We start from the raw sequence: 27,594 nt of genomic DNA, 5'->3' as shown, positions 1-27,594 counted from the left end.
GCTTGGAGGTATTATTTCGGCGCTATGGGAGGTCCATTTCAATCCAGGAAAACGACGTCGGCGCGAACACCGCATGCTCGGTCTCTCCGCCTACGCCACCTCTGGCGGCACATCAGTTGAAATGCCGTCCGAACTTCCGGTGCTGATAGTATATTCAGTCGTGTAATAATACAGCATAGACAAGTACAGGCAAAAAACAGGCATTCGCCCATATGGAAAGGCACAAAAAAAGGTGACGAGGTGACTAGATTGCATTCCGCTGTTCATGTTCGCATGCGCCCGAAAATGCCCAACAATCGATTCTCCGTTTGAGATGCGCTGCTTGATCTGTCCTGGTCATCCCAATGTGGTACTGCAGGCCCCTGCGAGAGCGAAAAATCCATTCAACTACCATGGAAAAAATGTGTGCCGTGTCGTTGTCAGTGTTGTTCTAATGGGGGGCGTAATTCCCCAAGGTCACTCAGTCTTGACCGGGTGTTTTTGCATGGTTCTCCGGTTGTTCCTCATCTCCGTGCTCAACAAATTGACCTGCCTATATCGTTTGGGACGCTTATTGAGTAGACAGACTTGCTGGCTTTACGTTTCTCTAGTTCTCCAGACGACGACACTCACTTCCCCAACTTCGGCGTCCACAGTACTTCCTAGTTTATGCACCAAGTACCAGCCAGGGCCTCTGTTGAGTGTAGCGAATTGTGCACATGTGCAACAACAGGGTGTACTTTCAACAAGTTGGTCACGCTTTGCACCGAACCCCTCCGTTTCGACGGAAACTTTTTCGGATCTGATACTGCATCTGGATCTAGTGAGGGAGCATGTTTCAAAGAACCGATCACAATTGACATCACGTTCCTCCAAGTCACTGCCGACGGCAGTTTGCGGGGGCAATCGCTCGTCCCTGCTGGCCTCAACCCATACGAGCAAAAACCAGTTCTTCTCCTCTGGTTACCCCCCCTGTCACCTCAGATGTGCATGTTTTCTGTCTTTTGGGCGATCGGTTTTGGGGGCATGCTCAGGTAGACAAGATCATCTTCCTTGTTTGCAGCTGTCACGACACATCATTGGCTCTTTGTCGGGGAATTGGGATAGGCAGACACCGTCAGTCGCGAAGGCCTCCTCCCTTGTGTGTACAGGGCGTAGCCTCGAAGGGGATAGCGAGTGGTTCGTCGCTGCTCCGTTTCGTGTCACGCGCTCAGGCCCCAAGGCAACCCGTAACTCGTTCGTTTTGCCATCGAAAAGCGCCTTCCCTCCACATCCTGAAGATGGTGGAGATCGCACAAGGAGAGTGCGAGACTGGGAAGACGGGTCCATGAATAGCCTAGCGGCCATGCGGCGGCAAAACCAACAGCTGTGCCCGCTTGAAGCCACGACACCATCCAGTATATCTCGTCGTCAGCCAGGCATTTGTCGAGCGGCGCTTGGGAAAGCAACAGGGAACGTGGGGCACGGGTGGATAGAACTTCGAAATGGAGAGCGCAGGGACGAGAATGGAGACGACTCAACTGGTCATTCAACTTCATGCATTCGAGGCGCTCGCGAGGAAAAGAACAAAAACGAACGTCAAGAAGACACGAGCGCTTCCGACCCGAGGCCTCATCCTGAACAGCATGCGCCCCAGCCATCCTTCGGCAACTACCATGAGCATGTTCCAGTTATGGTCCAGGAAGTTCTTCAGTACCTCATCACCGCCAAGGACGGGGTGTATGTAGACTGCACAGCGGGCGGCGGTGGCCATGTTGAAGCTATCTGGAGGGCCGTGGCATCCGAGGTGCGTTGCTTGGCTCAGCAGTAGCAGCCCAGAGGCGAGGTGGAAATGACGGAGAGCCGGTTTGTGCACGCTCATGAGACACAAAGGCGCTGCGTGAGGGTCTCGTATGCACGGAAATTTTTTCATTTTGTGTTGTTGAAATCGAGGCTGCGCCCAACAGGAAGGCGTCGCGTTTGGAGAAGGCAGACGCCATCTTGCCTGGATCTCCGCTGTGGAAAGCCGGAACCCGGCATAGGTGACAAGAGTGTTTCCGAGAGCCGACACCGTCACCGCGTGTGGTTGGATGTGGGGCTGGTCCGACCTCAAATCGGGGGTCGTGCGATGCATGGGACGTGCTGGCAGATACCCAAAGGATAGGCACGGAGCGTGTATCTCGCTGGAAAAGTAGAGGATCATCACTGCTACCTAGAGAGTGTATCAGAGATACCGAAACGCCTTCATTCCCGTCTACGCTCCAGGCCGCGACGCTGTCGGACGTGTCTAATCGAGTAAGGGGAGCGTGGGGGTTTGTCGATCGCCGAAGGGCTCCTGCGCACTGTTCTTGCTTTCGACGGTGGATTGATGGAGCGACACTGCTTTTTGTGCGAAAGTCAGGAACTACTTCACAACCCTTGTTCAGAGGTCTTCTTGGCCCACTTCTCAAATCCAGAGATAAGTCGGAAACAGTCCTTTTGCGCGTGCATGAATTCCTAGCGGGTCTCCTGTCTGCGTATCGGCGTCTGGTTGTGTCCTTGTTCCATTTCTTTAGGGTGGAAGGCTGCTAGCCATTGATAGAGACGAAGAAGCAGTGGAAGCCACGCGAAACCGCCTGAGGCAACTTCAGGCTCGCGAAGGATGCGATCTAGGCGATACGACCTGCACGAACCCCCGAGAGGACAAAGTCGTGCACGGCACAGAGAGCGCAAAGACAGACCCTGGCAGCTCTTCGGTGGAGAAGCAGGTGCACGTCTCCCGACACTTTCCGCCACACAGGAACGGGAGTTCGTTCGAAAGGCAACAGGGACGGATGATGGGGACCGAGGGAAGAGGGGCGTTCGGAAAAGGCACGCCTGCTGAACGGCCGTCGGTAATTGTCCTGCAAAGTTCGTTTGCTGACTTGCCACACGCCCTTCGGAGGGCGATGAATACTTGGCAGGGCTCTCCTGGCACTGTGCAAGCGTTTTCAGAAGCGGCTCTACCCCGGCGAAGGACACACGGGAAAAGTGCTTCACAAGCCCTCAGAGACTCTCGGCAGGCAGCCGAGAGTGGAAAGGGAAACAAGAGGCCGAGCAAGGAAGACGGGCCGGCGAGCAGAGCCGGCACTGGAGAGAAGAGAGAAAAGCTGCACACAAAATTGGATCTCCAGGCACCTCAAGAGCCGGCGCAGTGCAGTTACGGCGATCCACCCGAGGTTGCTGCCTTGTATGAAGGTTTGCAAGGCACTGTTGACGGGTAAGCCGGTCTTGGGTTTTTTGCCGTCGAAAAGAAGCCACCTAAAAGAAGCGCAGTCGCTGCTGCGCTTTCAGCTGTTCATTGTTGTGGAGCCACAGCCGAAAAACGGAATCTGTTCTCCATTTCATGCACTCCTAGAGTGTTAGGGGAACGATGCCTACCTGACCCAAACGAGGCGTCATCTGAACGCAACTGCTTCGTTCATCTTATGTGTCTCTCGATCTTAATGGTCCTCAGGATTTTCGCTGATCTGGGTGTCTCGACACATCAATTGAATGCGGCGCATAGAGGCTTCTCGCATAGCATACCGGGCCCGCTTGATATGCGTTTCGGAAGGGACAAGTCGAGTGCGTGTGGCGCTGTAGCTTCTCCCACGAGCTGTCCAAACGGCGTGGACAATGCCGACGAAAGCTGCATAGCAGCAGACGAGACAGCTCTACATGGACGATTACAAAGGGGCGCTGTGACCCAAGGTGGGGCGCCAAGAAACGCCGCCTCAAGCGACAGCTGCTTGGAAAACACTTTTTCCGACATCTGCGTGAGTGGTCCTGGTGGAGCTCTTGATGCGGCACAGGTATGCGTTTCAATGTCACCAGCCTAAGTAGGTGACGTGTGATCTGCAGTTTGTTTCTTCCTTTACTCAACGAGAAATCAAGGGCCTGAAAACTTTGCGTCTTGCTTATCTCCCAACTAACGTGGGTCTCCATTTTGGCTAGTCTGTTGGTCAACGCGGAGTTGTGAAATTAGGGGATCGAAGGCTCCCTGGTTACCCACTCCCGGTAAAGAGCACAGAACGTTGTGAGACCGTGCAACAGAGTGTTACGTAAGAGAGTTGGGGAACGACACAACACTTCCCGTAAGTGTAGCGCGGGTTGTGCATGCCACCATCTTACGTCGCGAGCAGACGCGCTGCCGACGGCCACACATCTCCCGTGTTTTGTGTCCAGTGTCTGCTCCGGATGCGGAGTCCCCACGTAGTATGGTTTGCTTGTAGTCGCCTGGGGCATTCTTTTCCACGGGTGCTCTGTGGTGAGCCACCGGTTTGTCGTTCGGACTTCCGCCTGGGTCTAGCAGGTCGTGAACGGCCTGCCACAGGCAGCTCTCGCCTCAATTTTCAAGCTCTATGGAGAGGAACCTCTTGCCGAGTTAATAGCCGCGTGCATCGTACGGCATCGAGAGACGCGCGGTACACTGAGGGCGACGGAGGAGCTGAGGGAAATCGTTGAAGGCTGCTGTCGATATCGGAACCCGCAGTTTATTATCAAGACTTGCTCGAGAGTTTTCCAGGTGCGCAGCAACAGAGTATTGTGGCCTGTCATTGAAGTCAGCCCGTTGGTGCTTCAACATTGTATGGGACACGAATGCTAGGTGGTTACAAAAATGTAGCGGGCTCCACTGATGTGGCTGAATTAAGGCGAGAGTTTATTCTGCCTTCTGGAGTTTGTCACAACTAGGAAATCACCCTTCAACAAGCGCATGGATAAGGATTCGGAGAATAGAGCCTTTCAGAAATGTCCATGTCGTCTTCAAAGTGCCGTATACACCCGCATGTTTAGTGAAACGGGCTACAGTTGTCACAAACCACGTTGCTTGAGTGCTGGTGTGATCTGATCGTCCTTGGGCGCACAGAAAAACGCGTTCTTTCCCACTGCACTAACGGAGACGCGCACGCGTTTCTGTTTTTCCTCTCTTTTAGGCTCTCAGGATGTACGTCAATCAAGAGCTGGAAGTCCTGGACCTCCTCCTGACGCATGCCGAACGTCTCCTTAAACCAGGCGGTCGCCTAGTTATTCTTTCTTATCACTCTTTAGAAGACCGGCTCATCAAGCAGCGTTTGAAGCGCATCACTCAGGGCTCTGGTTGGACTGCTGCAAATTCCTGCCGAAGGGGTTTCTTCTCTTCGCGACACCGGCCAACAGGGGCGGACACTCCAGGCGAATTCGGGTCGGTTACCTCGGCCGAGCGCGGACCAAAATCTGCAGAGATGCATCAACAGCTGTCGCGCTTTCTTGGGACTGTCCTATCAGATGCGGTTTTTGCGCAGGAAGCTGCTAAATCTGGCAGCTTCCTTGATGCAGATGAGGCTCAGAGGGCGTTATTTGGTTTGAGTGGGACGCGCACCGACGCAGAAAACAAGGTTTGGCATTTATTGTTGAAGGTGAGGCAGCCGGCGAGTCGTGTCGAGAAAAGCGTTCGTTTTCTGTGTTTGTTGAGAGTAAACGGCAAGCGTGTTCCGCTTTGTAGGGTAGCTCCACAGTAAACGGTGTGACCTGGCCGTTTTCTGGGTTCGCATAATTGGATGCGGGACCCAGACAAGCTACGATATTTGCACAGATCTCCCACTTTTCTGCGTCTTACGAAAATCAGGATAGAAGGCAGCGAAGCGCGAACAGGAACATTTATGCCCTGTCAAATGTTGTTTTGTGCCTCAGAAGCCTCTGAAGCCCAAGGAGGAGGAAGTGCTTCGAAATCGGCGGTAGGTGCAGGGCGGCCTCCCGATATACCGTGCACTTTTTTGTCAAGGGTCACCCACGGCTAGAAAGCACTACTCCTTCTATAAACTATCGGGGTTTTTCTTGTCTTCAGCACGCAACCGCCGCTGGACGTTTATGGAAACTTGTGGCAAGAGTTTCTTTCTGTGGACGTGCAGGGCGCGAAGTGCAAAGATGCGCGTGGCAGCAAAACTGCCGTACTCCCAGGTCCAGATCATGCAAAGGCCTTGAAGCAGTCCTGGGGCATAACGCATCGCGACGCTACGCAATCGAAGAGGAAGAATGAGGTCGAAAAATGCCTCCACTGCATGGCGTGATACAGTGATCAGGAGAAAACAGTCCGTTGCTCTTGCGTCTAGACAGCCACGTGATGTCACGCACGGCTTGTTTCGGAATTCCACTCTCTGGTTCAGCGGCGTGACCGTCCATTCTTTTCGTTAGGATTCATCTGCGATTGATGGCAACGTGGTCACTTCCACCGGCGGTGCCCATGCGACTGAAGGGCGTCTTCCCGTGTTCGCTTAACTGTTCCAGGCATTTCCGTTGGGATAGGGAGGAGAATTAACCGGGGGCTCGATTGGGAACTCGTGGTGCAATCAGTGAAACTCACCGCGGATATAATTTCTCACAAACCACAAAAGGATCGTTTCCTGTTTCTATTGTCCCTCCGAAGCACCGTGGCTCAGGGAGACGTCACAATTTCAAGCTCCACAAAGAATGGAAGAATGGTCTGTCACTGCGGTGAAATAAAGGTGTGGTACCAGAGGGACCGTCGTCTTTTGGGATGGCACGTTTGGCTGCAGGGTGGTTCCTCGCGGAGCTTCTTATTTAAGTTTGCCTGCAACCGCTGCATGGCGCGAGTGTGTCGGCCTTCGTTCTGGCGAGTGGTGAACCTCGCATAGCCATGAGAGGTGAACCTCGCATAGCCATGAGAGGTAAACCTGAACCCCCACATCGCAAGGAAACGGCCATCCAAGTAACTGATCTTGCTTGCATGTGGCGTAGCAGAGGGAGACATCGGGGTTCCTTTTCTTCCCCTCTATGGGTCACAGTTTTCCCCTCCATCGAATTCTAGTTGGCGCGTCCTGAGGCTGTGAGCAGCATGTGCTTTGTGAGTCGGCGCCTGTGAATGACGACAGTTGTCGCTTCCAAGCCACACACGGATCTCAATCGATAGAAGCAATGCCCAGCAGTACTAAGCCACATGGTGTTACAATCTCATCTAATATGTTCCTTCTTCATTTTCCGTCTCTTTGCGGAGGCGCATCTTCCATCGCATTACACTAACACAGCTGACCTCAGAGCGCTGCTAGTCCATTGCCCGCTGACGTGGAGGGCATGTGTACGTCAATGTGTGTTAGTTACTGTCAAGTACTTTAGTCATACATGCGTCTGTCAACCAATGAAAGGGGCCTGTATCAGCAATCCTCTTGCCCCATTGAGGAAATGTGGTGAAGAGACTTTCAGTGTAGCGCAACGTCACCGTGTGAGGCTGAATCGATAAAGTTAGCCTAGAAACGCTATTCACTGATCCCAAGCTGACAGCACCTTAGTCGAAGAACGCAAGGAGCCAAGTGAGTAAGTGAGGCATCACGTGGAGAGTTGTCAGATCGGTGCAACACGCGAATTTTCCCTGGAGGGGCGGAGATACGCTAGTGCCGCTAGCCACATTGAACGTTCGCCAAAAGTACAAGTTTCAAGGGGTGGACGGCACGTAATGGGTATGAAAATCTGCATCGCAGATATCGGAGCTTTGCCGGTTGTGTGATATTTCAAGTGCCTTTGTACACGTCGAGTCCGTACTAGGGGGGTCGCCATGGAGGAAAACCGTCATTGGAGTCTGCAGTTCTTCCACTTTTCTCCTTGCCTTCAATTGAAAATTTCTACTCCAACTTTTTCACACAGGTGTCCCACTGGTTGAAAGTTCGTGGTAGGATAGTGACCGTTTGGCGATTGGTGAAAGATCTCGTGATGCCACTTCCATGTGTGATGACGTTGCTAACTTGTGGTTTTGAGGTTCTTCGGTACTGTTCCCGAAGGGCTCGTAAACGTGCCTTGTGCACTACCTGAAAAGCCGAATCAAGACGCTTTGTCATCCCTCTAGACTGGCGCTGTCGATGCCTTGGAGCTCCCGACCCGCGAGCGTCAGAAGGGGCATGACCAGAAGTTATGATTGCACTGCGACCTTGAAACCCTCACGATCCGCCTCTTCATCACTCACTCCTGCTATCTCAAAAATTGTCGCTGTTTGGTTCATGTCATTTATTATTGGGGTGGCGATGGCGGCGCCTTACGTCCCTCTCTGAAACGCCTCTCCGAGTTTTTCGATGGCAATTTCATGCTGTACCTGCGTGCAGACATCAGCTACCGTGGTTCCGACGTACGTTTTCACGTGACAATATAGACTCTAATATCAAATAATATGGAACAGTACATCTGATTAAGCAGGCCGTGTTCATTAGATAGGAGATACGAAACAGTCTTCAGAATCGTAGCGGGCCGCGGGGGGGGGGGGGGGGCTACGCGACGGGCTCTCTGCATGCAGGTGACAGTCAGTGTGCCTCGTCCTGAACCACCAGCTAGCCATCGACGTAGTTTTTGCACACACAGCGAGTTACCGTGATATCGAAGGGAGCTATATAACATAAAAAACTCACTGGCAGCTTCCGAAAATAGAGCTCTCTGCACGGTTCTTCTCTACTAGTGATTGATTTTGGAGATCGCACTGTCCTGGGTTCTTCTCTGCGAGATCCGTTGCTGTACGAGCCGTCGTTGGGGAGTGTGTCTGGCGGTTAGGATTTTTCAAGGGAATCATTGTTTCCCTCTTAGCGACGGAAAGTGCCCACTCAATAGATGCACATGTGTGCATATGTGGATAATCTATGTGAACAAAAGAAAAAGCGAGAATTGTGCTGAAAAAGGCGGACGTAAAGTGGAAGTCGGTCATTCCATTTCGCCTCCCAAGTGGCCGGACGGTGCGGTGTGCCTACCCTTTTGCCATTGGTTTCAGTTTAAGCAAATCCCTCCATTATGGCGATCTCCGTGTTCTTCTCGATAAAATTATTGCTGTGCATGTTGTTGGCATTGGGGTTCCGTGCTGACGCGCTCAGAGAGCAGAAAACTTCGTATCGAATCGAGGCTGTTGAAAGGGGGGGAGCGGCTTTGCCGCCAGTTGTCGAGGACCGTATGCCGACGTTCAGTTTTGTTGAGATTGAACAACGTTATCCGGGGCTTACGACCTCCGAAATGACGGGAATCGAAGTACAGTCTGCCTGTGCGTGCATGGTGAACAAGCAATGCAACCCTGATAAGTAAACGAGTTACGCACGAGCGGCGTTTGTTGGGACCCCAGACGCCCCCCGAACCCTCTCATTTACGCGTCTGTCGACACGGTTGTAACACCTGGAAGAAGTATGTTCGGTTCAGAATCCGAGAGTTTCTGTCTCTTCAAGATCGCAGGAGCCCCCATCTGGATGGTTCAGGCAGCGCGTCGCCGTTTAGCAATGTACGTCGCCGGCCGTCCCCTTCTAAATGCCTTCTCTGGGAACAAGCCCTGAAGCAGTGCTCCGATTCTTCCAAGGTGGAACACGAATCTCCTGGGATACCATAGGGGTAGTAGAGCAATGCAAATATGATATCCTCTTCGCGGACCTTGTGACTTTCTTGGGACTGATTGTCGCAGTTTTTGTTGTGTACTGCTAAAATCTCAGCTGCTGGCCTTCTGTAGACGCGCTGGTGACACGCTGTTAGAGAGGGTGTTATGTTTCCTGGTAACTGTCGCGGTGTGTAGTTAGGTGAATGATTGGTTTAAAGTGTTTTTTCTTGTACGTACACGGAATTCACAGGGAGAGGAGAGAATGGTCCTGTCGGTAACTGTCCACTGTGAAATAAACTCGTATTACAGACGATAAAAACCCCTTTCTGGTTCCGATGTCAGGGTTCAGGTTGCTTAACTAGTTTGTCTTTAGTGGAATTTGTAAGTGGCACAGTTACTCTGTGCTTGAATACTCGGATGTCTCTCTATGCACTGAGAGCTAACGAAACGGTTGTAGTAAATACCAGTTGTGGGCGAAAAGCCGTTGTCGGCGGTTGTATCCATCACTCACAGCTCCAAGTTGACTGTCACGTAGTACATTTCGAAGCAATACTCGCTAAATACTCTTATGAGATATCCGCGAATGCAGATGTGTAGTAAAGAAGCAATAGTCTTGACCTGACATGGAATGGGATCGAAAAGAAATGCCACCCGGGTGCAGCTCACGAGGAGAACGTACCCGCTGGTTTCTTTAGTTCATTCACACATTATCAAGGTCAATGAGGTCGCCGAAGATGGCATTCCAGCACTCTTTTCGAAGTTCATCGACGGTTTCGTCGCTTGACCGCCAGCGTGTAACACTCATCTCCATTATGCGGAGATTTTCGTGGTGATTCCTACCGGGCAAATGATGTCGTTCAAACACGGGTCGCTGAATCTCCGGCAGACACTTCCGCACACGGATCAAAAACCGTCTCATGTCAAAGTCTGCAGCACGAGTGGCCTCCTGCAGCTCGGCCTGCGTTTCGGGATCCTGCGTGACGGATCCACAAGGGAAAGAGAATTCCATAGAGGAGCCAATGTGGCACGGTGAGGCAACGGACGAGGGGAGAAAGATCCTTGAGGTCGTTTAAACCGTCGGTTGTGTTTACAGTGCGCAGTCTAATGTAGTCAGAGCCAGTTGGTGGTGCTACATTGTCGAACACATAAAGATGGAAATGTCTCTGAGAATGAGCTCCGGATCAGCGAGCAATATAGGAATCTAATGTGGTTGCCTGAGGTGCTGAAAAAAAAATCACAAGGAACTGTGCCATCCCAGCTGGTATTCACAAATCTGTGGTTGCTACTGCTCGGTGTACCCTGATCAGAGTGAGAGTCACTTTTTAGTTCGGTTTCCTGCTGCTATTCATGTGGGGAAGTACGACGTACTCGAGTGTCGGCAACAGACAAGTGTCATCATTGGATAGTAATGTACCAATGGAGACAATAATTAGTACTCTGTCAACAGTTGCCGTGCCCGGAGGCCTACTGCTGTGTGGTTTGTGGTGCTGCTAATTACCCATCTCCGAACTGTAGCAGAATAATGCATAGTTTTCCGTATCCTTAGCAATAAGATGAGTGCATTGGATGCCTCTGGAGCTCCGTAGGATGGACCGAGAGGCTCGCTCTTCACTTTCTGAGCAGCGCGCTTGCTTGCACACCGAAGCGCGGATACCAGCGATTCGTTGTTCTTCCACAACACTTGCTCCAACACCACCGCATTTAGTGAAAGAACCTCACCGTGTAAGCGTCCAGTAAGTCTTCCAGAAGTAGCTTCGTCTCTTCAAGCGGAAGAAGTGGAAGAGATTTGGTCTGCAACAGGAAACACGACAAAAATGAGCGGCTTGACAGTAGCGTGGTACTCTGTTGGAGGGAGAAACCGTGACCACACCAGAATTTGTGCACTCACGGAGTATCGTCGACTCCAGCCCCATACCATTCGAATGACCAGTGGGGCATACTGGCTTTGTAATTTTCCTCTTCACCTGTGACAAGATGTGCTAAAGTGGGTGGTTGTAAATAAAGCAGATGAGGCAAAGGTGACATCGTCAGTGGTTCCTTTTTGGAAGGCTCTGTTCTCACCATATTTTCCTTGGGAGACTCCTTTTGTCTGTCACTCGTCGGGGATGCTGGCTCTCCCGCTTCAGCTGTCGGAAAGAGTTCCGGTCTAGTTTCACTGTGGAACCAACTTTTCTTCTGAGCCTCGTGAGAGGACCTGACGCTGGCCTTGAGGTCAGCTTCATCTTTTAATGAAACCCTGTCTGTGTGGGTTCCGTTCTCTCTTCTGGAAGTTTTTTCTTTCAGTTGCTCGATGGACCGTCGCGGCTCTACTGCGTGTGATTTCCCTTCCGATTGCTCTGTGCCTGCAAAGTCGTCGACGTGCCCTTCGCGTGCGAACCCACTTTCGTCTGCTGCCGCGTTTTCAGTGCACGTCCGATTTCCTGTGAAAACGTCAATAGCCACGCTCCGCTGCACTGTTTCACGAGTTTGGAGTTTGTACTTGTTGAGGATTCTACGGAGGTTAGCCAAAGCAGCGCGCGCTGCTTTCACTGCGGTTTCATCGACGTAAGGACTTTTGAGCATGAAGACGTAGTCGTCCTTGGCGCATTTGACAAGTCCGAGCATCGTGTAAGCTTTTGCTCTTCGGTACCTCGCCTTGGCGTCATGTTCATCAATGTCTTGAATGATGGTCGTGCACGCCCCTGTGCCGATGCATACAGCATAAGAGCACAAGGACACTCTCCATGTGTTGGCCCAAAAGAATATGCGCCGGTGTGGATGAGCAGCACCATGTATTCAGCGTCGCCTCTTGTCGAGCAGATTCTACCGGCCACTCTACTAGCAGCTAGAGGATTGGCAACGCCACAAACGGACTCGAGAATTTTGCTGTATTCCGCACGTTTTCCGTGCATATATAAGTGTAAACCAGAATCAGCACTGGCCTTCGCCCCGTTAAACAGGTATGTAACGAAGAAAGCGATGAGATGACTACAGATAAGCGCAACCTCAGGTACGGCTTCGACTTCTCCAAGTGCCTCGTTCGCGTGCCCCTAGGCACACTGAACTACGGTGTTGAGAATTGGTTGAAAAAAATCTTTCGCATTCACTGTCCATGCATGCTAGTTAGGCATGAGATTCCCGAAAGTGACATCAGTAGCGGGAAGCAAGTCCTTATCATATCTTTTTTGCCTTGAGAGAGGCTGTTTCTCATCAAGGCGAACATACTGTTCTCCTCACTGATGGCTTCTTGGAATTTCTCGAGTTTCAGGGCTGTTTGCGCTTGGTTGCGCAGGTGAGTAAGGTACATGTCGTCAATCAGGTGTTGGTCCTCAACTCTTGCCGCCTTCACCCAGTTCAGCAGTTGCACGCCCTGTGTGAATCGTATGCTCGCTAGATCGAAATCCCCTACGCCATACGCCGCTCGTCCCTCCTGCAACATTCGGTCACCGAGCTTCAGGTGCTCCTCCAGGCTACTCGGATCCAGCGGCCGTTTGTCGCGCGATACTCCTGAACGCAAACACTTTTCACGGGGGAATTGTTTCAGCGGTTGTGTATTTAAGCTGTAAATGTCTTTCTCGACACTCAAAACTGCCACACACTCCAGCGGGATTTCGATCACTGAATAAAAAGAGTAAGACAACGAGGCTCTGTTTCCACCGTCTAACACTTTTTTTCATTGCGTAAATTCAGTGTTTCGCGAAGGCAGATAATCACGGCGTCTAGCATGTCCCGTCATGGAAGAAAAGGGGTGTGCTCTGATATTCGGCACGCCCTGCTCCAGGATGTGCCTGCAGAGAAAACGCTAGCGGGGAAACGAAATAGGCGCCTTACCCGGAATCCACTCGTCCCGGGGGCATATTTCTCCCTTACAAAGACGCTCGGCAAGTTCATCTGGAGGAATGTCTCTCCATGTGCGTTGTGTTGGAGCTGAGTAATCCGACAGTCCGATTTCTTTGGTTGCCTCGGACCTCAGTTGATTCATTTGTTCTTCTGCGGCAGAAACTTTGGTCACATGCAATGCAACGGTAAGGAAAACGACAAGCAATTATAATATGGAGCTGGTAGTGTCTCATTTGAGAGACGAATGCACTCCCACTTATGTGTGGACCTATCTGTGTTACACTCTGAGCATAGTGGGTGACACGGTTCAGGTGCGCGATACGGCCAACGGTCAATCCAGAAACAACCCCCTACCTTCCAACACAGGCTGCCTCTGCTGCAGGAGGAACGTGTCTTGCAAAACGGCGCCTTCGTCTCCAGCTGACGGATAGTGCACCGCTACACTACAGATAATCGTACGGACTCTTCTTCCTACATGCAACTGGGGAATGTTCGAACTCCTCGCGTAGTCTGCCGAGCGTTTCTAGAGCTGCTGTGTCGGATTGAAGCTCCTCATGGAAGAGTCGTCCGTTTGCTGCCGCCCGATGCCTCACAGTGTTGAGCAGCCATTTGACTCGGGCGCTGCCGAGCATCGGCTGAACAAGCTCCTGCGAGCTCGAGCTGCAAGAGCGGAGCAAGTCCAGCAGCTCTGCTTTCTCCTTGTCGTGGCTACGCTTGAGGTCGGCGGCCTGGCAGAAGAAGAATAGAAATGGAACTGACGAAAAAGTTGAAAGGATCCAGAGTCGGCCTCCACTCTACAAAGATCCCTATGCTAGTAGCTGCGTCACTTCTTCAATACGTTGCGTTAGGTCAACCCTTTTGCCTGCTACGGTAGAACCTCTCACCGCTTCTCTCATCATCAGTCTCTGCTCCAACTGGATAGCCTTTTGGGCGGCGGGGCGCCGGAAAAAATCGTTCCAGAAGGCCTCATTTTCATGCATCGCCATTGTGGCCTCATCACTTGGTCAAACAAGCAGGAGCACGAGCCTGCTCACTCCTAATGCACACTCTTTCGCTCTCCGATTTACCCGAAATCACCAACGAGTGCCATACTAGGACTCTTGCAAAGCCCTTACTTATTACAGATGCGGATATCCACTGACATTTTACAAATGACGGCCTTTCCACGAGTCTGGCTGCCGTGATGTCGGCGCGGGTCTCAACTGCTAGCAATGCTTTAATCCCCGAAAATGATACGCAGGAGTGGGAACCCCTGCCTGTCGAGAGGGTGACTGTGCAAAACTTCGCAAAAGAAGGTATGCATACTGTCGCGGCAGCCCAGGGTGCAGTGTAAATGGAAAGGAAAGTCTGGCCGGTTGAGATGCTGGGGTCAACGATGCGGCCTCACTCGGGGAAAGGGGATGGGATTTAGATGTGCCGAATACACATCATGGATTTTTCTCCATTCAGAGGGCATGGACTGGAAGACAAAAGTTGCACCAAATAAGACCCAAAAAGTCAGGGGGCCCTCCACGCGCGACTGTGTGCCTCGCCCTCAGGAGACGGGGCGGGGGCTGTCTCCCGTCAAAAGTTCCTGTTTCCACCTACATGCAGCCGCGATGGCGCACCACTTTTTTTTAAAAAAAAAGGGCATCTATCAGATGCGGACTTTTACGTGGAGTTACATTTCGCAGTCAAACGTCTCTGTATTCCAAGTGAACTACTACGTTTGAGATAAGCTGAGATCGTGTGTGTTACCACCCGCCAGAAGGAGCTGCGGTTTCGCGAGATCTTCAGTGAGGGTGAGTCCTCCGTATTCCGAAGCGGGAAGCGCAATGGGTAACGCCCATCCTCTAGGTGTCTTTCACGTGTGAGTGTCCCTCTCTGTACTCAGCCAAAAGTCGTCGCTAGGTGGCGATGCTGCTCAGGAGTCTGTTGGCTTCGTCAGCGAAGCACACCAAAGTCCAACACCAATAGACAAAACAATGAGGAACCATATATCCAGTCAAGGAAGAAGCGAAGAGCTGCCTGCAACCCACGGTGATTTTTTGCCTCCCGGATACGTAGACAGCGGCAGCCGAATGGATACAGATGACTAAAAATGTTCTCAGCCTCTACATGTGTGCGTCTATGGATGCATTCCTGGGTCTAGCGTCTGTACGCCAACACAGTATTTCACTTTATTAGAAAAAACAGATTGCGCCCTTGTCACTGGCGCTTTCGGAGCAACCCCCTTTGCCGGAGCTTATATCGTGTATCATTATCGTACGCATGCCGCGTACCTTTACATCCGTCCCAGGGGAGATGATACAGTTGTGCGCGCGGCGGCGTCCTGCTCAACTTGATATGCAAATGAAGCACCGCTTGATTTACAGATCAAATAATTTCGATCTTTCCTCGGCTCGTGTGACCTGCACACCGACTCACTCATGCTTTGGCCTCATCGGCGCCTTTCGCCATCAGACGGCTTCGACCGTACGAATCGATATCATAGAGCACCACAGATGCCATCTACGTATCTTATACTAGTACTGTAAATGAGTTCTCCTGATCTACCTGTTTTTCGACGCAAAAGCACTACCGGCGATTGTAGGTAGTTGAAGTTAATCCAACTCTGCTAAATGCCAGTGCGCAGTCCAGAAACAGTCCAGAAATGAGACGTTTATGAAGAAGTCCTATGTTCCTGCATACATTTTCTTCGCTGGGTCTGACTTTAAATCTCACAACTGAACACCACTGCCACCGAGAGCTGAATATTTTGCCATAACCGTTTGACTTACGAAAACAAATACGTTGCTCTTTCGCATACCCAACTCTGGCCCCTTATGCTAATAACTGAACCTGCACACCACTATAGTTCGCTTTACATCACAGACCTAGTTGAGCGACGTTTGAATGCGGTGGGGTAAAAATCCCCAAAGGTTTACCCACAATATTAGCCGCCGCAAAAGCGGTTATTGGACTATATAGAACCGAGTGGGATGGTCCAAGTTCTGTATCAACCGTTAATTTTTGTAACGTTACTCCACTCATAGAAAAAGCATATGCATATCTCTGCTTTTCCCGTCATCTGCACAAACAAGACCCTATTCATCTGTAAGCCCACACGAAAAACCAAACCTGCACTTAAAGCAATGCGCGGGACTTCATGCTACATCAGCAGCTTGCGCTGCTTTGAGTTCTAGCACGCGATTGCGGATGTCGTCTTGCTCCACCTTTTTCTTCGCGTTCTGCTTGCTCCTCATGGTGAGCAACAAGGGGTACATCAGAACAATGACGAGGAGTAGCACGATAACGACTGGTCCAGTGTCACCGTTTAGCATACCGACAGTAACATTCCCGTACAGGACGTTGCTGATCAACGACATCAATCCTCCGATTAGGCTCGCCACGCCAATCAGCTTGCCGAAGTGCGCCGAATCAAACGTCGACTCGACAAAAACGTACATCTGGGTTGTGAAAATCGAAATGTACATGAAAAAAAAGATGACCGAGAAGTACTGGGCCACCACGTGCTCCGCCGCCGCCACGCAAACATACGTCAGCAAGCCGATGGTGTTAATAAGTAAAATGACGGGCATTATGCCGATTCGATTGATCCTGAAGTACAAACAAACAAGGGGGTAAAAGCTTGATTTTACCCCGAAGCCAAAAACTGCCACACAAGAACAGATACTCTCGCTGGTGTCAAAATACGACTGCGGTTACCTTTTGAAGAGCCACTTGTCACTACGAGCACCTGGAGTGAAACGCGTCTCGAACCTGAAACTGCTGCTGACTTCCGTGTGGCAACTTACACAACCCCGAAGATGAGACAAGGAATCGTCGAGAGCGGTGTCAAAATTTCAAGCGCATACTCCGCGTCCTTGGACAAAAATCGACCAGCGGCTTCTTGGTAGTACGCCATCACCCAGCCGCATACGGTGAAATACAGACAGATGCCGAAGTACAAAAAGGTGAACGCCTGCGACGTGAAAGAAACTTCCTGTTTCTTAAGGCGAGGGTCGTTGGACAAATCGGAAAACGCAACCCCGTGTGAGCTATGCTTTCCACACTCATCGGTCGTTGCGGTTCCCGCAGTGTGCTGAGATCCAGCGACGCGGCCATCACAACTTTCACCTTCACCACACATTTGGCTATCCCCGACGGCCGTCGCTTGCTGCCACAGCCCATCTTCCGCCTTCGGGGAAGACAGATCTGTTGGGGTATTTGCCAGCTTCTCTGCCGCAACATAGGCTGAGAACTGGTCCACCCCCTTGAAAGACTTCAATGGAATAAAAAACACCGCAGCGACGGCACATAAAATGGGCCCCGCGACAGCATATCCAATGCATACTGCTTCGAAGGAGACATCAGTGGAATCCCAAATGGTACGCAGGATCAGCGGAACGAAGAAACTGGTGGAAATACACGCACCTAGCACGGCCATGATAAAAGCCGTTGAACCGGGGAACAGAGAAGAGATCAAGAGTGTCGGATATACGCTGACATCCGCACCAGCTCCCATGAAGACAAATGCTGCATATACAGATCGGAAGTTCGGCCCTGAGAAGGCAAGGAGAATCCATGCCAAGGCATTTAACGTCTGACCCAGCAAAGCAACAACCTTCGGGCCCACGGTGTCAAGCAAATACCCCGCTACCGCGCTGCACGTAAAATGACACGCCATGGCAATTGTGAACAAAGACTGCACTTTGGTGTCTTGCAGCGCACACAGATAATCGGTCTCTCCCTCTTCTGGGGATGTGTCCGCGCTTTCTCCAGTGCATACCCACGCGAACTGCCCGGACTTGAACAGCATCGCACTCATGCTACGCCATCCGAAATAAACTGACGACGTGAGCACTGCATAGATCATGTAAATCACCAGTAAAATATATCGGTTAATCCCAAACGGCGTTTTCTGCTTCGCAGCCGGATGAGAACTGTCGGGAAGCAGCGCGTGCACGCGACTAAAAAACGTGCTGAGCAGAGCTGCCATCGTGACGACACTGATAAAAGACGGAGCGCTGAAACGGTGCGCGGGGAAGGTCGCTTGCAAACCCTAGGGAAAACGGCGAGAAACTCGCAAAACCAGAGAGGATTCTCTGAGACTGATTCTAACCGAGCACAAAAGAACTGGAAGTTATGAGGGCACAGAAGCTGGCAGATGGTAAATCAAACGAACATGACACCAGTTTCTGCTAAAGGACACAGACAGGAGCACGTAAATAGTGAAGATTCAAAAAAAGAGAGTGACGACAGAACACAAATACAAGTACATATACACCTTGGGGGAAAAATCAGCAAAGTTGAGCTGTGGATTTCCAGATCATAATATCAAGATAATCATCTCGAGTGAAGTCTGTCAAGAAAGGGTACCACGAAATCAATGTGGCGGCCATCTTCTCGGACACGGACCGACGTCGCAATGACCCTCTTCCTTGTATAAAAAAACGCTACAAGCAAGGGCACAAACAAAGTCTAACTGCCGGCCGCAAAACGGAAGCAGAGCACAGGATTGTCCCGGAAGCAAATCCACGTGGTGGTGCGTCCCCAAGCTTCGTATTCTGATTGACCAAATTCCGTCGCAAATGCCTGTCCTAGAGTCTGGAAACGTTCTAAAATCGCACGAAGGTGCTAAATAATTTTTGATCCCTTAAAAAGGTAACGCTGGTGTATAGTTTTATAAAACTGAACTGGCTTTCCTGGGAGAAACCACCGCGGGATTCCGGTGGGATGGGATGGGTCCAGCCGGCAAGAACGTCGTCGCAGGGTGGATTCGGAAAATTTTCCTCGACCAGCGGTGCGGGAGGGGGGGGGGGGGGGTTGGGGGGGAGGAAGGCGACTCTGCCCGAAGGACGTGGTATATCAGTTGACACTTGCCCGTGCAGCCACCGTCATGATGCTTTTGGGGCTAATGTGACCCAACTCAGCCTGAATCCCACGACGGTGGAGCCTCGCTGCGGAAAAAGACTGGGCGACCTCGTCCGTATCTGTGTTTCTACCGATTGCGGAAAACGCATAGACGGGCATCTAGCCATGGTAAACGCCGCCTGATTCAATTACGGCAAACACGCGCCCCAAGATACCACACGGTTTGAACTTGGGGAATACACAGGACGCAACAATGGCGGGGATTCAGGTTCAGACCTCATCGACTTCAACTCCGCTCCAAAATGGCATCTCTTCCGGAGCTCATGAGGGAGACTTTCTGTACCGGGCAAACTGCTGCTGTTGCTGCGGCCACGGTGTGCCTGTGGACTTGCTGCTCGAATACGCGAAGAACATCCCCAAGGTAGAGCTGCACGTCCATGTGGAGGGCACCCTGGACTTGAGCCTGGCGAGGGAAATTGGAAAGAAGAACGGCATTTCCGTCGGCGATGGAAGCGAGGACGAAAAGGCAATGAACGAAGACGGACAAGGTATTGCGTTTGGAGATCTGGACTCCTTCCTGGCCGCATACTTTAAACGTGAGAAAGTCCTCTGCAACCGGGAAGACTTCCACAAACTCGTGCTGCGCTACTTTGAGAAGTCCGCGGCCCAGAATGTGCGGCACGTCGAGTTGTTCTTCGATCTTCAGTCACACACCAGGCGCGCCCCAGCAATTGACGTCGTCCAAGTGAGAATACAGCTGCTTTTTTGTGTGCAGCCGAAACGCATGCAAGAGAGTTGTCGTGAGGATATTCTTCATCTTTTTGTGGCCGAGATTCAGGGCCCGGGCACAGTGCAACGGCAGTTTGTTCCCATTGCCCATATTCCTCCACGGCGATGTGCCGCGTGAGGACACACCATCGCAGAGTTGTCTCGAGTAGTCCTCATGCCGCTTGTGTAGTGCGTTGTTATTCGCCTGGCTGCCACATTTTTGACGAGACCCCACAAAACAACGTGAGCCGTTCGCTGATTTTTTGAAACGGTGCGCTTTGTGATTGATTGCCTCCTTCAGGGTATCTATGACGGGTGCTGCGAGGCCGAGCAGCGCTGGGGTATCACTTCTCGCCGGATCCTCTGCTTCGTGCGCAATCTTCCTGTGGAAGACCACATTCGATGTGTTGAGGAGGTAGGCTGCGGATAACCTCAAGTCGTACATTTTCTCCAGAGAAAGTTGCTGACGGACTTCCAGTGCCTAATGCGCGGTGGGTGGGAAAACCCACACATTTAGATGTCCGTTTCTCTCAGGACTTGTCGGCTGCTTGGGAAGACTTGGGCCAGCTTGTGTGGATCCTCCGTTGCAACGCCTGTCCCTTCAGTTCCTGGGTGCGACTGGTTTTCTCTTTTTGCGCAGACGGAGCCGATGTTGTCCATGATCGACGGCTTTGGACTGGCCTCGTCTGAGAAGGGAAATGAAAACTACAAATTTCGCGAGGTGTTCGACCTGGTGAAGAAGAGGGGACTTCCGTGCGTTGCACACGCAGGTGAGAACTTCAAATGTCCTGGGGTGCCGAGGGAAGTTTTTTGAGCTATCGGTAACCAGCAGAACGTCACGAGGTTGCACGACATTTTTCAGCTTGTGACCGAATCTGCCGTGACCAGCTCATGTCGCGCGGAGGGAAGAACTTGGTGGGGGACTCGCCGTGGCCGTGCTCAATGCCCGCTCACGCTCCTCAGGTCCCGCGCTCAATTTCATCTGTTTGTCCGTAGTAACGACTTGCAAAAGCTTTGCACAGCCCGCTGCATCTCTCTTTCTCTGTTGCTCTGTGCTGCTTACTATGCAGGAGAGGAAGGCCCGGCCCAGAACATCATCGACGCCTTGGTGTACAATCACGCAGCGCGAATTGATCACGGCTCATCGTCGGTGGAAAATCCCGACTTGCTCAAGCACCTGGTGGCACATCAAATTCCGCTCACTGTATGCCCACTTTCAAACGTTTGTTTGGGCGTGTGTAGGAATGTCGAAGAGCATCCGCTCCTCCGGTGCATGCCACAGTGTGGTCTGGAGAGGAATACACCGAACGGCGTTGCCCACAGGGAATTTCAGAGCCAGAGGGAACGCCTTCGATGTGAACAACTGGACAGATTGAAGGCCGCTGGCCAGGATCAAAAAAATACCTCCGGGGTGCCTGAGCCTGTCCCGTTCGTGGCTGGTCAGACAGGAGCTGACGCGATTGCTCTTGGACCCAAAAGGTCGACGGGGAGTCGGCTCGGCGTTCAGTTTGAAAGCCTTATCGACCAAGGGCTTCAAGTCACGATCAACAGCGACGACCCGGCTTACTTTGGTGGCGGAATGAACGACAATTTTGCCGCCATTATCGAGACATGTCTGTTGAACGAGAAGGGCTCGACCGGATCAACGGAAGATGACTCCAACGGGGGTGCGCCCCTACGCGAAAGTCTCCACTGGAGACTTGATACGATAAAGACAGTCGTTTTGAACTCCGTGTTTGCTGCTTTCCTGCCTCTTGAAAAGAAGCAGGCACTGGCTCAGGAAGTCGAAGCTTTTGATGCTGACTTCAGGAAGAAACACCGCATCGGAAACTGATGTGCCTTTAGGGCGGACTGTTGTTTGTAGCAAAGAACGTAGTCTCCGACATTTCGTGTTCTTGTCTCGGTATTAAAATATACATTGCGGATGTATCAAAGGTGAATTGAAATGTGCGACGTGCTGCCCCAACCTGACACGCGAAGCTATTGGCTGAGACGTCCTTGATTCTGGACGTTCGTTTCACGGGGAGCTGAAGGGATGCGAGTGTTGAAAATGGTTCTACCCAAACGAGTGCAGGTTACGTGCCGCTCACTTGACTGTCTGCAACAATGTGAAAGTTGGCTTCGAAAATCTAAGTCTGCATGCATAGTGGGAAAATGCAGTTTGTGTACGTAGCTCATTTGTTTCTCCAAATGTTTCGATTGTGGTGGGATGAATAGGAGAAGCTCCGTTGACGCTTTTACAAGCGTGATTCTATCGATTGAAGACCAAGCGGGTGTACGGTAATTTTTCTTTCTGTTGCGTCCTGACTTACGTGTAGCTTTCAACATCAATCCAGGTGTTTGTGCAATGCGTCTCAGCCGTCAACACACCAACGAAGCAGTCTATGAGGAACTGTCCTCACTTTTTTTGCCGCAACGTTTCATTGACGTCTGATCGAATCAACAACCGATGTTTGGGTTCCTGTGCGCTGCTGCCGCTATACGAGTCCGTCTTCCCTGGATGCGGTACCTTCACCCGTTACCGGCAGAGATCGGGTCTGCCCCCAAATATATCGTACCAGCAGTGCGGTAGAGCCGCCTGACTGTGAGACTGCATGTGAACCGCCGCAGGACGTGCACGGCTGAGACACCACAAATCCGATTGAGTAGAGTATGCGGGCACCAGAGCGCACGTGAAATACCTATGCTAGCCCAGGTTTGAGCCCTGTCGCCCCTATCACACCCTGTGGAAGTCGACAGTGGATTTCAGATGTGATCTTCCCGATGAAATCCACGGATCTCCCATTCCAACGACAGTAAATCGGGGCAGCGAAGTACGCACACCGGTCTATGCATATGGATTAAGGCTGGAAAACCCTGCTGAAGCATGCGAGTCTGCCCGTTCACCCAGGATCCCCTTGCTGTTACTGAAGCACAACTTCATGATCCTCTTCTCTCCGTGCTTTCCCGAATCGTATGCCAGGTTTAAAAGATGGACTGAGATTGTAACTAGGCCTTCGATGCTTTTAAAAAGTGGGACCAACTGCCACGCTGCATGAGCGTCTCGCTACTCTAAGATCTACGCGGTCTCCACTCTCCTCCGCACCCCGTCGTTTCTGACTGCAGTCACAGCGCGCGACGCCTATCCCCTCGTCAGGCGACACGTTGGATGCGCGGCAGAGAGCGACAAGTACTCGTTCCTTCGCTCCCGCACAATTGATTTGGAAAAGATTCCTGGGGAGGACGAGACGGGGCAACGAAAGCAGAAGAGGCAGAGAAGACAGTTTCGCTGTTCCAAAAGAAGTCCGGAAGACAGAGGAGACCGGAGGCAACACGCGCCTCCCGCGTCAGACTCCCCCCCGACTTTTCTCGCGGAATCTCGTTCAACCCCCTATATCAAAGACACAGTGGGAACATACAGACACACACATATAGAGTATATATGCATCTATATCTGGCAACCGCATGACCCAGCAAGATTCAGGAAGACGTCCTTCTTTTTGCCCAGCTTCCGCCTGTCGTCCCGGAACCCTTTTTCTCAAGTTTGAGCCGCACAGAAGAGCCATACATTTCGAGAACAAGAGCGCGTGAAAGGCTACTGGATTTAGCCGTAAATCTGCTGAGGCTTGCCCATGGTGCTCTTGATGTGCAGGGTTTTCACGTTGTTCCAGTTCTTCTTCAGGAGAGAGACAAGGAAGTTGATGGCCAGTGTCAGGTTCACGCGGAGTTGCTCCTCCGTCATGTCGACGTTGCCGACGGCGACACCCATGCACAGCACCTTTTTGAGTTGGAATTTGATTGAGCTCTTGATTTCCTGAATCTTATCCTCGAGCTTATCGTTGTGAGTGATAAGCGTCGGGAATTTGCCCGCCTTGTTAAGACCCGGACCCAGGAGACGGGGGATCTGCGGAATCAACACTTGCGAGGCCAGGAAAGCGTCGTACTTCCGTGCGAGTTTCTTCACAAGCTTCTTGTTCTTGTTCAACTTCTTCATAGCCTCCACGTCCATGAATTCCAGTCCCAGCTCCTTTGCTTGCTCGCAATGCACAGCATCTCCCATCACGCACACGCGCATGCGGGGGCGGGGGACGTTAGGAAGCCTCACGCTTCCGCTGAAACGCTTGTCTCTTTGGGTGTCGTAATCCTTCAAACCTACGAAACAAACAGAGTGGTGCAGAGCCGGCATGCCATCTGAATAAACCACGACGTGACCTGTGAGAGCGAACGGGTCTCACAGTTTTCTTTACGAGATCCCAGAAAACAGCAGGCACACAGTTCGCACATATATAGGCGCCCTTATCGTGATGGCTGAAAAATGCTCTGCCGTTCTAGAACAAACAGAGCGCCGCCACCTGAACAGCGTTTTGCAAATTGAGGGAAACGCTCTACAGAGAAGTGCAACTGCGCGGTTCCACGAGAAATTTGCAGCGTGTGCAGAAACCCCGCGTAGGCGGAGCGCCACGCGAAGATCCTGCGTGTTGAGACCGTGGGAAGAAGCTCCACTTAACAGTCGATTGAACGGCACAGGAGGATGTTCCCCAGAAACCAGAAGCAGGTTGGACATTGACGCAGTCTTCTTTCAAAGATCCTCCACGACCCGTGACTCTATATCTGGGCGACGTGAAAAAACTTTGTTTGCGACACGCCTGCAAAGCTTCCGCTGTAGAATCTCCTGAACAAGTGCACTCTAGGTTTTGAGCTCACCGATCTGAAGCTCGACGGTCTCCACGAACTTTCTCTTCTTTTCCCGCGAGCCCTCCAAGATCTCTCCGATGGCCTTCTTCAGGCCGTCTGTGCTGAGCTTGCTGTTCGCACAACGCAGAAAACGGGGATGAACGCATACACACACACGTCGCATTTGAGCGAGGGCCCAACACACCGATTCCGCGCGCGGGATTGTCCACCAAGAAACACGGACACACATCTTTGTCTGTGGACAGGGTCTGACTGCGAAGTCGAAACTCTGCCGACACACACGCGGAGGCTCGCATCCGCGCCCATCACAGCTGCTGTTCCCTCCCTCTCTGACATCCCGTTTCCTCGTTTCTCGATTCCCTTCGCTGGCATGCCTGTCTCTCTTTCTCCCCTGCCGGGTGCCGCCGGAGACTCGGAATTTCTCGGCCTCGTGCTACATGCACGCGGCTCCACCATGGAGGGACGAAAGCCAGGCCCCTGATTTCTGTTCCGGAGAGATGCAGCGGAACTCTTGATTTCTTTCGCCCCCTTCTGTCCCTTTCCCTCTACATCACTCCACGCGTTTTCACGCTCCGTCAGTCCCCAGCCCGGCGGAAGAGCTCCAAGGCTTGGCGAATCGCGCGAAGAGTTTGGAAGGGGAGTCAGCGCAGAAAGAACTGCAGTTTGCCCCCCCAAAAAGGAAACGAACCTGGAGAAAGCACCGGGTGAAATTCTTTGCACGACAGACAGAAAGCTGGCCGAGAAGGGTAGAAAACGCGCGACCCCAAACACAAATTTTTGGACTCGTGTTGCACAGAAGTGGCGAAGGGATCTTACCTCATCTTGAAACGGAGAGAAGAAAGGGGCGGGAAACCGGAGGAAAAGGATTCGGAAACCTCTCAAAATGTCCACAGAGAGAGCAAACGGGAGTCTACCCGCCCCGAGAAACAGACAACAAAACACAGTGTAAACGCCAGTCGGTCTTCCCGTAAAAGCGCCCGCAGTCTCCCCCCTAATTTGCCGCTCTTTCTCGTGCCTCCTGGCAACGGAAGCCCCACATGGAAAAGGCCCAGGCAACGCTCACCTTTTTCGCTGCATGCACTCGCCACACAACCACGCCCACACGCTGGACATGTGGCGTGGGGAATTTCTCGTTTTCGCAAACCACCGCTTTGCATGCTCGACTGCTGGTCCACCCCTCTCGTTCTACGTTCGAGGCTGACCCCGCTGAGCAACAGGAGAGATTTCGTATCCGGTTCTCGGAAAACGCGCGCCGTCTCTGGGGAGGAACTTGAAACTTTTCCGTCTCGGTTTTCGTGTCCTAGAAAGAGAAACGCAAGACGGACGCGTGCGCACAAGAGAAGGGGACTCGAAGGTTTGTTCTGCTGTTCCTCTCACGCCACGTACCGTCTCTTCCCGGTCTCTCGTCTTTTCCCGGTCTCCCCTCTTTTCATCCAGAAGCAAAAATGGCGGACACCGGTGCCTTCTCTCTTCGTTTCCGGAAACTGAAGACAAACCCTCTTCTGCAGAGAAAGCAGTTCGGCGTGGACATTCTCCACCCGAGCCGCGGCTCTGTGTCGAAGAAGGAGTTGGTCGAGAAAATCGCCAAGCAGTTCCGCGTTTCCGACCCTCAGAGCATTGTCGTTTTCGGTCTGAAAACTGCCTTCGGTGGCGGTCGTTCCTCTGGATTTGCGATGATTTATGACAACCCCAACGCGGCAAAGAAGTTCGAGAACCGGTTCCGCCTGGTGCGACTGGGATATGTCGAGGCGAAGGCATCCAAGGGTCGTCGCGCATACAAGGAATTGAAGAACAGAAAGAAGAAGGTAAGTCGGGTTGGCAAAGGGGGAAAAATAGCGAGCCACACCGTTTTCGATACGGGGTGTCAAATCTCCACGGGGACAACTGAGATGCTGCAGCGTGTGCCGGAAGATTATGCATGTGGGGCGAAAATAGAATCCAGGGGGACGACGCGAATTGTGATGTTTCGCTTCTTGCCTTTCACTCGTGATACGAGAAAAGGAACTTGCCCATTCTCGGCAACTGCATGTCATCTAGGAGGCAGTAGCTACTGAAGGAATACTGAAAAGTGTCGTCCTGTTGGGCTGCCGACTCAGCATAGGCGGAAGAGCAGATCAGGCTGAGAAACCGTGTGCTCGTCGCCATGCTCGACATCGAAACGTTTCTATACGGATTTGAGATGTAGACTGCGTGAACGATTTTTGCTGGAGAGGGGAACTGGAAACCACTCGAGTTTTCGAATGAGCCCGTACAGCGTGTGTGTGGCTGGAGATCACTGTCATTCCACAAGATAATCTGATTTCCGGCGTAATTAGCGTTGGTGCCGATACACCCTAACCGTGCCACGGAATTGGCAAATTATAAGGGAGACGATCGTGACTGTGATACACACCGCATGCACGGGTAGGAAACAGATGCGTGTCTGCTCTGCCGTTTCCTCGTGAGAGGGAGAAGAGGGTCGGTGGGTCAATTCTTCAGGACGCCGGCTTCTTTTGACTGGAGGATCAGTATCGCATCCGCCTTACAGGGTCTGGGGCAAGTGCGGAGTGTTGGTGTTTCTCTTGAAACCTGTAACCCCGTGTTTTTACCTCATTCCCAGAGAGCGAGGGGGTGCACGAGGCCGTGTTACCGAGAAGCGATCGGTGTATTTCTTTACGGGTACATGAAATTCAGTCCATAAACGCTTTCTTCGCGTTGAAGGCGAAGCGGCGACTTAACGCATGCTTTCTCTCGTGTGTGGACTCGCTTCAGGTGCGCGGCAAGGAGAAGGCGAAGTGCTCTGGCGGCGCCAAAAAATAAACGGTCTTGTTTGCGGCTATTCTGGAGGACTCGTTCATTGCCTTCTCGAAACAGTTACTGTGCCTTGTTAGTCAGTTGGATGAGGTGCACTGAACCATCCAGGTGGCGAGGCTCTTGTGCGGGCTCGAGCCACGTGATGTACTCCCTGCAGACGTGCATATACATGTATGTACACATTGTATGCATGCGTGCATTAGGTTTACGTGAACGCGTTTGGGGTTGTTGATGGGACAGAGTTGTCTAAAGGCGCTGTCTGTCGAGAACGGGGAGATATTTCGTGGACAGGGCTTCGAGCTGACTGACAGGGTGTGCGGAAACTCGAGAGAGCGAAGATAGGTCCTCGCCGTCTCAAAAGTGTTGATCGAGCAGATGTACCCCGGAACCAGGGGGGCTGGATTTCCACTTCTGCTGTCCTC

General features: G+C 52.0%; 6 protein-coding genes across 6 annotated transcripts; 3 read left to right on the top strand and 3 right to left on the bottom strand.

Moving 5' to 3' along the window:
* Positions 1-433: 433 nt before the first annotated feature.
* Positions 434-5,919, top strand: NCLIV_052430 (putative S-adenosyl-methyltransferase mraW; the record flags this gene model as incomplete). Its single annotated transcript, XM_003884796.1, has 7 exons — positions 434-1,765; positions 2,514-3,196; positions 3,434-3,770; positions 4,271-4,483; positions 4,902-5,354; positions 5,629-5,672; positions 5,847-5,919. The coding sequence occupies 7 exons, from the start codon at positions 434-436 to the stop codon at positions 5,917-5,919; spliced, it is 3,135 nt and encodes a 1,044-aa protein (XP_003884845.1).
* A 4,064-nt stretch (positions 5,920-9,983) lies between these two features.
* On the bottom strand, positions 9,984-13,830 carry NCLIV_052420 (Protein with possible 2 TPR domains, related; the record flags this gene model as incomplete). The annotated part of the gene is made up of 5 exons (XM_003884795.1): positions 9,984-10,256; positions 11,003-11,074; positions 11,345-11,964; positions 12,500-12,880; positions 13,578-13,830. Coding segments are annotated over 5 exons (1,599 nt in total), but the record flags the coding sequence as incomplete, so codon positions are not given.
* Positions 13,831-16,227: 2,397 nt separating this feature from the next.
* NCLIV_052410 (putative transporter, major facilitator family domain containing protein) lies at positions 16,228-18,062 on the bottom strand (the record flags this gene model as incomplete). The annotated part of the gene is made up of 2 exons (XM_003884794.1): positions 16,228-16,681; positions 16,879-18,062. The coding sequence occupies 2 exons, from the start codon at positions 18,060-18,062 to the stop codon at positions 16,228-16,230; spliced, it is 1,638 nt and encodes a 545-aa protein (XP_003884843.1).
* Positions 18,063-19,190: 1,128 nt separating this feature from the next.
* NCLIV_052400 (putative adenosine/AMP deaminase domain containing protein) lies at positions 19,191-21,539 on the top strand (the record flags this gene model as incomplete). The annotated part of the gene is made up of 4 exons (XM_003884793.1): positions 19,191-19,682; positions 20,007-20,120; positions 20,346-20,475; positions 20,776-21,539. 4 exons carry the CDS (start codon positions 19,191-19,193, stop codon positions 21,537-21,539), a joined length of 1,500 nt encoding a protein of 499 aa, XP_003884842.1.
* Positions 21,540-23,288: 1,749 nt separating this feature from the next.
* Positions 23,289-25,200, bottom strand: NCLIV_052390 (hypothetical protein; the record flags this gene model as incomplete). The annotated part of the gene is made up of 3 exons (XM_003884792.1): positions 23,289-23,836; positions 24,389-24,489; positions 25,196-25,200. The coding sequence occupies 3 exons, from the start codon at positions 25,198-25,200 to the stop codon at positions 23,289-23,291; spliced, it is 654 nt and encodes a 217-aa protein (XP_003884841.1).
* Positions 25,201-25,824: 624 nt separating this feature from the next.
* NCLIV_052380 (hypothetical protein) lies at positions 25,825-27,178 on the top strand (the record flags this gene model as incomplete). Its single annotated transcript, XM_003884791.1, has 2 exons — positions 25,825-26,184; positions 27,131-27,178. The coding sequence occupies 2 exons, from the start codon at positions 25,825-25,827 to the stop codon at positions 27,176-27,178; spliced, it is 408 nt and encodes a 135-aa protein (XP_003884840.1).
* Positions 27,179-27,594: the final 416 nt, after the last annotated feature.

This window comes from Neospora caninum, chromosome X, assembly GCF_000208865.1.
Source record: "Neospora caninum Liverpool complete genome, chromosome X".
Taxonomy (NCBI): domain Eukaryota; phylum Apicomplexa; class Conoidasida; order Eucoccidiorida; family Sarcocystidae; genus Neospora; species Neospora caninum.
Note: the sequence above shows the minus strand (reverse complement) of the source record. Positions and strands in the feature narration are given on the sequence as shown.